The sequence below is a fragment of the Vanessa cardui genome, chromosome 11 (genome assembly GCF_905220365.1).
Source record: "Vanessa cardui chromosome 11, ilVanCard2.1, whole genome shotgun sequence".
NCBI classification, from domain to species: domain Eukaryota; kingdom Metazoa; phylum Arthropoda; class Insecta; order Lepidoptera; family Nymphalidae; genus Vanessa; species Vanessa cardui.
The window spans coordinates 3,511,553-3,522,791 of record NC_061133.1 but is presented as its reverse complement, the minus strand read 5'-3'; the positions used below and the strand labels follow the sequence as shown (position 1 = coordinate 3,522,791).

General features: G+C 30.3%; 1 protein-coding gene across 1 annotated transcript; it reads right to left on the bottom strand.

Moving 5' to 3' along the window:
• Nucleotides 1-3,041: 3,041 nt before the first annotated feature.
• On the bottom strand, nucleotides 3,042-6,594 carry LOC124533835 (15-hydroxyprostaglandin dehydrogenase [NAD(+)]-like). The gene is made up of 5 exons (XM_047109368.1): nucleotides 6,464-6,594; nucleotides 4,745-4,978; nucleotides 4,351-4,527; nucleotides 3,902-4,050; nucleotides 3,042-3,615 (listed from the first exon to the last, which is right to left on the bottom strand). Exons 1-5 carry the CDS (start codon nucleotides 6,557-6,559, stop codon nucleotides 3,471-3,473), a joined length of 801 nt encoding a protein of 266 aa, XP_046965324.1. The 5' UTR covers nucleotides 6,560-6,594; the 3' UTR covers nucleotides 3,042-3,470.
• Nucleotides 6,595-11,239: the final 4,645 nt, after the last annotated feature.

The following is an 11,239-nucleotide window of genomic DNA, read 5'->3' as shown; positions in this document are numbered from 1 at the left end:
ATCAATTGTATCCTCTATATCTGCGATAATTATAATTAATTATGTTAATATTCTGTATAATTTAAATTACCTTTTAGTCTAAAATATATTAAAGAATCCAACTGTAATATGCTGCATTTCTTATTTGAAGTATGTGTCTATAATTTTTTTACTACTATAAATATTGTTCAGCACACGTTTAGTGAAACTTTATCATTAATAAATGTAGAAAAATGTAAATCAAGGGTTTATCCTTATTTATAAACCAAACCATAGTAAATTTAAAAATTATGAAATAAATAAATGTCATGATTAAGTAAAAAGAAACACAAGTGTTAGAGGAAAACAATAACGGTAATCCCAAGCCTTTAAATTTAAAGGAAAATGGAAAATATATATTTTGTACTATATATACAAACATTCATTAAAACAATATAATGTAATAATTTTTGTCTCCATTATAACAAATGTTCATTTAATTTTGTTATCAGAGTGTGTTTAAATAATGTTCCTAAAGTATGAATGCATACAAAATATTTCGTACATAAACTATTCCGTAATTAATTGGCCTTGTCCGTACTGCATATGTATTATTTCGCCTTAAGCGATGTAATGGAATTAAAATATTAGAAAAATGATATTTTTATTTCTTTAAGTTTACTTTATTTGAAGGCATTCTTATTACATTATTTAGATTTTAATTCAGTTCAATAAAATTATAATAATTTCTAAAATATCCCATTGAAGTCCAGGCAGTCCTAGACTTACGTCGTTTCAAGTTACATCGAACAATGTTTGGCCATTATTTCTCAAGCAAACGTCAATTGTTTCGATTTCCTTCACAGGAGAGATAGAGATTCACTCGTCGCACGGTTAAGGCGAGAGATAAATATAAAGTAATCTAGTATTTTTTTTGACTTATGTCGTTTCGATTCGTCACATATTTCGAGAACCTAACACGCCGTAAGTTCGAGGACTGGCTGTATAAGTTATAGGTCATCCGAATTAATAAAGGAAGTCGCAACATCCTCATCGACAAAGTTGTAAATGTGGTAATTGTGTTGTCACAAGAAATTATGGTATAGAAACACAGGCTTTGTTCTATTTCATAGTTATTTATCTTTACTAAGATTGTGAGGCCTAGTTAACAAGACGATTATCTCGAGACTGCCTGGAACATTTTTAAGTAATACCCATATGTAAGTTACAATTTGGTAATACAAAAACAAAGGTAAAACAAAGCCTGTGCCTATTAATGGCAGATTTTTAAGATTTAAGCGTCAAAGAGTATTATATATAAAGTATTTAAGCGTATCTATACTTATAATAAATCTGTAGGGATGTCAATTCTGTACATGGAATATTTTTACAAAATAACTATCAGGGGCTGATCAGGGGTCGATACTGATGGCAAAAATGCAATGCAAAATGCAATTATTATAAATTACATATATGGGAAGAAGTGATTAGCTGTTTTGATTATAAGAAAGTAAACAATAATCATAATTGGTAAGTATACTCATAGCTCCAATAACAATGAATCTTTAGTATAAAATGTAAACGTAAGACACATAACCAAAAAAAAACAACTTATTTATGTAAATAGAAACCACCATGCCATTGAAGAAACAAAAGATCGGAATATCAACAATATATGCGTCATCCAAAAGAGCTACGGAAACAACACACCAACAAGAAATACGTTTAGAAACAAATAGAATCCGAATTTCTACTTTTAGAGCTGCCAAAACAGTTAGTCAACGAAATGATCAAGTTCCAGATCTTCGAACAAGCATCTTAATAAAGAGATACTGATAAACCTGACAAGCCCAATTACTGGATGATGAATGATTAAAAAAGACTAAGTCAAGAACTAGAACCAGTCTCAATAAATCAGCCTTCAATTATGTTATAGGTTATGATAACAAGATGAATCCCGATGTGATCATTGGTTCAATGAATATAGTATGCCCATATTGTCACACTAAATAAACTGCTGGTATATGCTACTCCACTGGTAAAATGTATTTACCACAACTGTTTGAATCACCAGAACCTCTTCTTACCTACGTTACGGGAACTATTAAGGAGTCTAATATCCTTCAGTATATTAGAAATTACAATTCATGCTTTTAAATGACATCTTTTAGAGTAACAAATATTGTACAACACGATTATTTCGCGTCTACGTTTAAAGTGTATCATATGATTGGTTCACTTCTTCCAGTATCTAAATAAAATCCCCAATTGCTAGACATTTATTTCACGGAAAACGTAGAAAAAGATTGATCTTCGATGCATGTTCAGTACCACAACTAATCGAGAAATAATCGCTAAATTTAGGATTATGCCTAAAACTGCTCTAAAAAATGAAACAACAAATGATTCAAAGTAATTATCAATGCAGATAGAACGCAGAGCATAAAAGGCGTATTAAAGCTTCCATAGCTCCTGAAGTCACAGCTGTAATTGTCGATACAGAAATTACAAAACGAGGTATTGTTATCACTAAGCGACACAAAAACAATCAAGGTGTCGCTGAAAAATATCAATCGTATGACAATTATTACGATTATCCAATTATGATTATGCGAGCAGAAGATGGATATCATCTCGGACTGTATCAAAATAAGCTCACGACTGGCTCTGTGACACCGAAGAGTTTGATTTTTATGCGTATCGTATAATTAGAGATAATCAATCTAACCATATTCTGAAGTATCGTCAACTGTTTTAACAATTCATTGTTGACATGTACGCTATGGTCGAGAACGAACGATTAAACTACATTCGATGCAACCAATCAAAACCTCTAGCCAAAGGTTACATTTATTTACGAGATACATACAGATGACAAGGTTGTAAATGTAATAACATCGATATTTGATAGAACCGGATAGTAGAGGACGTTTTTGGTGTGATACAAACTTTTCTAGACTATAGAAATTTAATTAAAATTTTCATCGTACCAACTTTATATCGAGATTACACCACAAAAATATTCTCATAAATCATATCCGTTTCCGGATTCAAAAAAAAGAAAATATGATCTTAAAAAATAAGTTTATGGGTACTATGACCAATCTGCAGCCTATCGAGGACATCATTGACGAATATTAAATGAAATAATTTTAAGTATTTGATTAGATCTCACATATTTATTGATGACAATGTACAAATCATTGTATCAATAATTAATTACAAAATGAAAAATTAAAAAAATATTTTTCTTCGACTAATGCTCAGCGAAGCGGGCGGGTATAGGTAGTTGAAAATAAATGTCAAAAAATATATTTTTTCAATTTTTGTCATGACAGTGACATAATATGTTAATATTTAAGTCCAAGAAATACCTTTTTACAGAATTTTACAAAATACAGGGACGGTTTCTTAATTATGGAGCGATAAATAAATTTTATAAAGCCTATACAATTATATCAAACGTTATTCATAATAACTCATAAGGTGCTCATTATTATCTTCATTTCCTCTTAATCAAATATATCTCCTGCCATAATTTCGTAAGCCTTGTCCACTCGATCTGTGATATCTTCAACTTTACACCAAACAAGCCATACACTGCCACTCTTACCAGTTTTAAAAGCAACAACAGCGCCCTGTGCCGCTTGCTCTACTCTGTAAATTTAAACAATATCTACGCTTTATCACATTTTATTTATCCTCACGAAAAACTATGGTGTTAAATTTAAATATAAATTTATGTCATTAAACTTGTTATTCTAATAACTATCTCTACTTTAAATTAATTATTGAGAAACTTAACCAATATTATTTAATTAGTATTTTTGGCTGCTTTCAGTCTTAATCAGCTAATTTGGGTATATTCGAATGTTTTTTAATCGCTAGTATCACTTATTCATATTAATACATCATACTAAAATTTTGTGGATCATAAACTTACGTTTGTATAGGATCATACTTCATTATTTTGTGCATATTTTGTGTCAATGTCTCGTCAAAGCTAGTTACTCTCGATATCATATCTGTTTCTGTGGCACCGAAACACATAGTTATTGTTCGAACTTTTGTCCTGGCATAATATGCTTCTTTCTGTGGAAAAAAATATTGATCTAAGACGTGATTATCAGGTATATGAGATTTATATATTCTTCTAAGATCTCAACACTCTTTCTCCTTCATTACAGGAATAAAAATAAATGAATGCTACTTCAAATTATTTCCTTTCCTGGCGAGTAGAATATTATTAACTCATATTAGGCACATAAAAATTAATAGTTCTATCATGGATTTGAGCATTAATAAAACGTATACCAAGAAATTTCTGTCAAAAGCATATTGAAATTTATTAATTGTCATAAGTAGCATAAAAAGTAAAGAACTTATATATACCCCAATGCTCGAAGTAAAATGAAGGATCGCTGCTTTGGTTGCTCCATATACAAAGACTGTCGGTGATAATAAAGCCAGAGCGCTAACTGATGACACGTTTACAATGGTACCACCGATTCCGCCTTTGTCTTGTCGCATTAATTCCAACGCCTTTAAAGAACTTGTCACGACGGCAGACTTAAAAATAAATCAGATTATACGAAAAGATAAAAATACAATATAATTATCATACTTTTTATTTGTCAATGATTATCCCTTTCAATTTTATACAACAGCTAGAAATCATTTTGGAAAGAGAAAATATATATGACTTCTTAGTATATTATTATAGCTGCAAGTCAGACTTTGAGACTATAAAAATTAAACTTATAAATATAAATTTATGGTTCATTACAAAATTTATTTCAATTTCCTTCCGATGAATCGCGTCATTCGCTATGCCGGCGTTGTTAACAACGACGTCAATGTAACCAAATCGTTGCAATGTTTCATCGAAGGCAGCATTGAGTTCTTCCTCCTTCGTGACGTCACATTTCATAAATCTTACTTTATCTGTATGATACTTTTCTGCTAATTTTTTCTCCAACGCTTTACCGGAATTTCCATCAACGTCTAGTATCGCAACAAACTGTAAAAGAAAAAACAATCATTTAATGGATCTAGATCTATCTCGTTAATCTTGTAACTAAGCTTATAAAATTCAGAAATCAGATCGAAAGTTTTGAATTTGGAATGCTCTTATTCCTCAAATGTCACTTAAAAGTGTTGTTGTTCCCAAACTCTCTAGTCGTTTTGAATTAACTATCAGACGATAAGAGTAAATAAATAGAGAGAGAAGTCGTGATCAAGCATGACCATATTTCTGGCGCATTGAATTCTTTTTTTAGAACGATCATCCGAAATTACCATGGCCGCAATCAGTCAAGACAAAAACGAAACGAAAAAATAAAATAAAAAGAAAAAGGTGTCAGAATTTAAATATCAGAAATTATAAGAGAGATACGTGATCTTCAAGATAGACATTAATGATTATGGTTTTAAATAAATATAAGTGACTCTATTTCCCAAGTATTGTTAAGACCTTAAATGAAAATAAATTCGCAGAAAGTTTATTTGGTAATTGTTGAGTTAATTATGTTGAAATAACTAATTTTTATTATTTTAAATAATAGTGCCCACGATACACACGGCTATAATAAATAGTTTTAAAAAAATCTTTGCTGTGAAATTCTATAAAAATAACCTTAAAAAACAAAATCATATCTAAATAAAAATTTGATCCAAATTGAAGCCATTCACGAAATAATTTTTATACGAGAGTTGCTTATTAAATTAGATTTAGCCTATGGTTTTCAGTAGACATGAAGCGCCATATTTAAACCCGTATATGTCGTAAGAGACAAGTATTTTTATGGTTAAAGTGTATACCTGTTAACCTCGACCTCATTTGTCAATTATTATCGATCATGTTAAGAAATCCAAAATAGATTAGTATCATTTATATTAAAATTATTTATAAAATTACAGACAAAATAATAGTATTAGGCTTTGATTCTGAAACAAATAATTCTCTTATAGATATAGAATGATATTATGATAGATTTAATGATTCCAAAACGATTTTTAACAATTAATGTGATAAAAGAAGAAAATCTCAAGACATCAATCTAGCGATTGATGTCTTGAGATTTTTTTATAGATATTTAATAAATACACACTTACAAGTCTCCTGACATCGTTATTCTTCATTCACCGCCGAGCACGAGAAAATTTATTATTATTATTAGCAAGAGATTAATACCAATAAAATTTAGAACAGTAAACAATTTGCTGTAGACTCTCTTTAAATAAATGATCTTCGGCATAATTTATATCTAATTAAAAATAGATACATAAGGTATATTACTCAATATACGAAATTGTATAGATGACACTAATACGTACAGAAATGTAATTGTATATAATTATGTAAAAATGTCTTACCTTCCCAAAAAAATACCTTCTTTCAAATTACTTACGGTTATTCCATTAAACTCAGTTCTTAAAAAACAAAGTACTTATACGAATCAATAAGTATAAAGGACCTTTTGGCTTTAAATAAAGAAGAATTTACCTTAACACCTTCCTCCAGCATTTGGTTAGCGAGGGCCGCACCGATGCCATTTCCACCACCGGTTATAATTATTACTTTATCGATCAGTTCAAACATGATTATGACACGACTACCTTCTTTTAACTGATATACAACACTAATATAGTCTGCTATTTAACACTGATAATAACCTTTAAACTGTCATATAATTTTCCTATAATCCTTATTACCATATATACATATGTCGGTAATGTTAAGTATTAATAGACGTCACCGTTTGATGATCACTATGAATATATACATTTCTTAGTAAAGAAGGTTGAGAAAGAAAGAGTTGACTTTAAGGGTCATTAAAATAAACTGGCAGCTGTTATGTAATCGGTTAATAGAACCAAGTAAAAAAAAAAAACATTTAAAAATAAGTTTTATGTACAAAATTACTATGCTGTTTAACGTTGAGGAGTTATTTCGTCTGGAACCAATCGGTGGTACAACTTAACACTTAGATAAATCACTTATATTCGTATTCGTAAAAAAAACTACTTTTAACTTTAAAAAAAAATGGCGAATAGTTGTAGACCTCGTTTAATATGAATAAATGTAATAGCAGCAACGTCAAAATCTTAATTCAATCAGTGAATATATTAACAAAAACAGATGAATTTTCCGATTCCTGGGCAAAAGTTTTAAAATCAGATTGTTGACTAATGATTGATAGCTATTATCCTATGGGATTATGCTCTGTATCAATATATATCTGACATCAATACGAACCAACTGGTGCAGATGAGGGCCTTAATATACCTTAAAGTCGTGCTATGTATAACCTGGGTCCAAAAGATTTTTTAGAAACTAAATTGTAAGGAAGGACCGTACTAATATATTCAACCGACTTCAAAAAGGAGGAGGTTATCAATTCGTCTGTATTTTTTTATGTTTGTTACCTCATAACTTTTTACTGGGTGGGCCGATTTTGATATTTTTTTTTTGTTTGAAAGGAAGTGCTTCCCGTGGGGTCCCATTTTAACTTAATCCTGTTCCGATGATGGTATCCTTATGAAAACGATATAAGTCTTAAATTTGCATTATGTATATGCGCGGTAATAGATGAATAACTCAAAATTGCGCAAACCAATTGATGATTCTTTTTTTACTATAAAGGATATACTTAAAGGGTAGTTTGGTGAAAGTTTGGTAAGGTTAAGGTGACACCGGCTCCAAATATAACACTAACTATAACTACGTTATATAATCGTAAAACGACTTTTAAGTAGTCTAATATTTTTCATTTCATTCCCAGGAGGACTCTAAAAAATATGTTAAATATGCAATTATTTTTGTTATTTTTTAGTGCATTTTTATTTGTTTTAAAATAGTGTTTTGTTTGAAGTCGGTTTTTCTTTTTGTTAAAATTTTTATTTATATTATATTGTTTGCATAAGGTGTGTCTAAATAAAGACTTTTTTATTTGATTTGATTTGATTTGATATTTCCTGATTGGGCTCGCGCGAAGAATGTACATTAATTTTGGAACAAAAAGGCAATGTTTTAAGATGGTATAAGCTATATGAGAATTTAAAATGCCCAATCTGTCAAAATTGTCCGAAAATATTTTAATTTTATTGTTAAGGCTAAAAAATAGGCTCTATGCCCTTATCAAATAGTGGTGCACCAAGGAGGCATGTAGCTTTATGAAGAATTTTTATGTTGGGTGCAACTTTATTAAATTTATCCATTGCCAAACTAATATTTTCGTGAGTAAAGAAAGTAAAGTTCGTCCGTAAAAAAAATTCTTACCGAACCGTAAAAAGCTTTATCAAATTGTTCTCTAATTTTTAATTAAATCTTTAATAACGTCATCTAGTTTACCTCCTATAGTTCCATCATCTAGATACCAAACGTTTAATTTCGATTTTAAATTCGAAATGCAGCTATGAATATCCTAAGCTAAATAGAGCAGGACCCAATGGATCTCCTTGCTGAACGCCTACATTAGAATGAATTGTATCTTCACCAAAAAATAATTTCGACATTGTCAAACGTAAGGGCAAATTTCAGGCAGATTAAATAAGACAATTATTTATTTATATTGTCATGTTTTATTCAAAACTCCTGTTTCAATTATTACAAATATTACCTTTAATTACTTTATTGCTATACTATTTGCGTAGGCATAATATTTTTCAATTAAAAATATTACATTGATATTATTATTGTTTGGAGTAGAAATCATATTACTTTATAATAATTATACGAGGTAGGTATCCATCTGTACAGGAGAGACAACCCAAGTATATCAAAAAAAGCAAGTGCTTTTTTATGTGTGTTCTGCCGTTTAAAAGTTGTGTTTGTGTATAATTTTATGTAAACTAATTGGACCCGTTTACATATAATATAATTGCTTTAGGTTGTTTATTTATATTTTAATAATAAATTTCACGTGATTATCGATACCAAATTTTTATAATCGTCGCATTATTCTTTCTTCTATTGATATAAAATTTGTCATAATATTTTATATTTCTTTATTATCATTAGGTGCGTATATTATATTTATCAATATGAAACGAAATGCAATAATAACTACTATGTTTTGTATATTTTTTGCTATTCGTCTTTTATATTTTTTTTATCGAAAATTATATTTTCTTTAGAATTCATTTACCAATTGTATTAAATTCATTATTATATTGAAACGAGAGCGACAACTACCGTGGGACTCCCTGTTCGAATGAACTAGCTTTCGCTATTTATTATGATTATTATGTAAATACCAGACGCAATTAATTAAATTAACAACGTTTTGGAATTATTAAATGACAAAAAATGCCGTGTGAATTAAAACAATAATTATAAAATATGCTTAAACAAAATTATATTAAATCTTAAATAAAGGAAAGAGTTAGCGAGAAAGAGGGGAAAAGGACGCGTTGTGGTCATAACACTTATCCTTACGTAAAATAACATCGTTTCAATAAGTACATATTATGTTGATGTATATGTATGTTGATGCGTGCTAGTAAACTGTTTACATCTCATTTGTTCGAAGGAGTTGTTAATAAAACTTATAAATAACTCTTGACTATTCTAGATGTATCTATAACATAAGTTTATTTGTAAATTAACAGCTGAAATGTTAATTCCATACACGTAATATATTTGTTTGGTTATAGTATTAAAACAAAAGATTATAGATTGTCATTTTATCAATAAACGAACCACCCAAGTCAATGTAATTGTATGACGTATGTATAATTATATGATTTATTTATGTTCTATTTATAATCTGAATAGACGATTTATTAAGATTACAAACAAAATATCATTAGATACTATTTGTTGATTTATTTTCAAAGCAATATAAAAGGCCTTCATCAATAGTCAACCTGGTTAGTGTTGAAAATACGCTCGGATGGGCGAATCTATCTCTATTAATCTTTCTCTTATCTGTCAAAATCGACTGATAACCTTTAAAGTTTTAAAGTGATAACTTCTTATGGGAGGGTAAACCCCTTCGTTACGTAACGCGTTACGGCGTCAATGTGACTTCAAATCACGTTTTAATATTAAATAGTTCAATTAGATTAGGTTCAATTATCGAGCGTCTTGATACGCACGCGTTTTTTTTAATATAGTTGTTCTGATGATAGTGGTGTGGTATTTTGAATGATATATGATTATGTACGCAATGACAGTTAGATTGATACAACTTACGGTATCAGATGCCAATTTATGTCTAATATAAATCATTGGTTCTTTGATAAAGAACCATAATTGACATAGCCCACCGGATTAGTAAGCTGAATTGGCAGTGGGCTGGCCATATTTGTCGTGGAACCGATAACCGTTGGGGAAAATGTTTTCTAGAGTGGATCGCGTCTCGGCAAACGTAGGGTAGGACGTCCTCAGGAACGATTTACGCAAGGCAGCAGGCAGGAGCTGGATGCGAGTAGCCGGAGAAAGACCACAGTGGCGTGCACTGGGAGAGGCCTATGTCCAGCAGTGGACAAAAAAGGGCTGATGATGATGATGATGATAAATAATTACGAATTTGCATATAGATCGAGTAAAAAAAAAGTAAAGTAAAATAACAGCCTGTACATTTCCCACTGCTGAGATCAGGCCTCCTCTTCCATTAGGGAGAGGGTTTGGAACATATTCCACCAAACTGTTCCAATGCGGGTTGGTGGAATACACATGTGGCTGAATTTCTATGAAATTCGACACATGCAGGTTTCATCGCGATGTTTTTCACCGCTAAGCACGAGATGAATTATAAACACAAATTAAGCACATATATATAGTGGTGCTTGACTGGGTTTGAACCCGCAATCATCGGTTAAGATGCACGCATTCTAACCACTAAACCACTGGGCCCTCTCAGCTCTATAATATAGATCCATATAATTATAGATCGAGACATAGCGAAAATGCAGAATAAATTTTAAGGTGATACAACCATATTAGATCTATATATATATATAGTAGAGTTAGGCAACTCATAGCGGAATTCAACAATGTTTCAACTTTTTTCAGAATGATCAGATACTTTTGGAATTACGATTAAGTACATTGGATAATATGCTGGTCTCTTTTGCAAATTGACAGTAGCATAAAGATTTATTACAAAAATATTTATTAGTGTGTTTCGTATAACTAAAATTAAAATTCAGTATGTCGTTGTTATACTTTTTCCCTTTCATCTACATACTTAAATAGATGTGAGGGAAAAGGTAATCCGTTGTAATCTTGATAATTATTGAAAACAGCCGATAGACCCGCCGTAAAATATTTTTA

What these genes read in the sequence shown, in the direction of transcription:
- LOC124533835 (XM_047109368.1), bottom strand. Translation starts at nt 6,559, where the DNA reads ATGTTTGAACTGATCGATAAAGTAATAATTATAACCGGTGGTGGAAAT. An exon ending in TGCTGGAGGAAGGTGTTAAG is followed by an intron (nt 4,979 to 6,463) that starts GTAAATTCTTCT and finishes TTTCTTTTACAG; the next exon opens with TTTGTTGCGATACTAGACGT. An exon ending in ATTTTACTTCGAGCATTGGG is followed by an intron (nt 4,051 to 4,350) that starts GTATATATAAGT and finishes TTTTTTCCACAG; the next exon opens with AAAGAAGCATATTATGCCAG.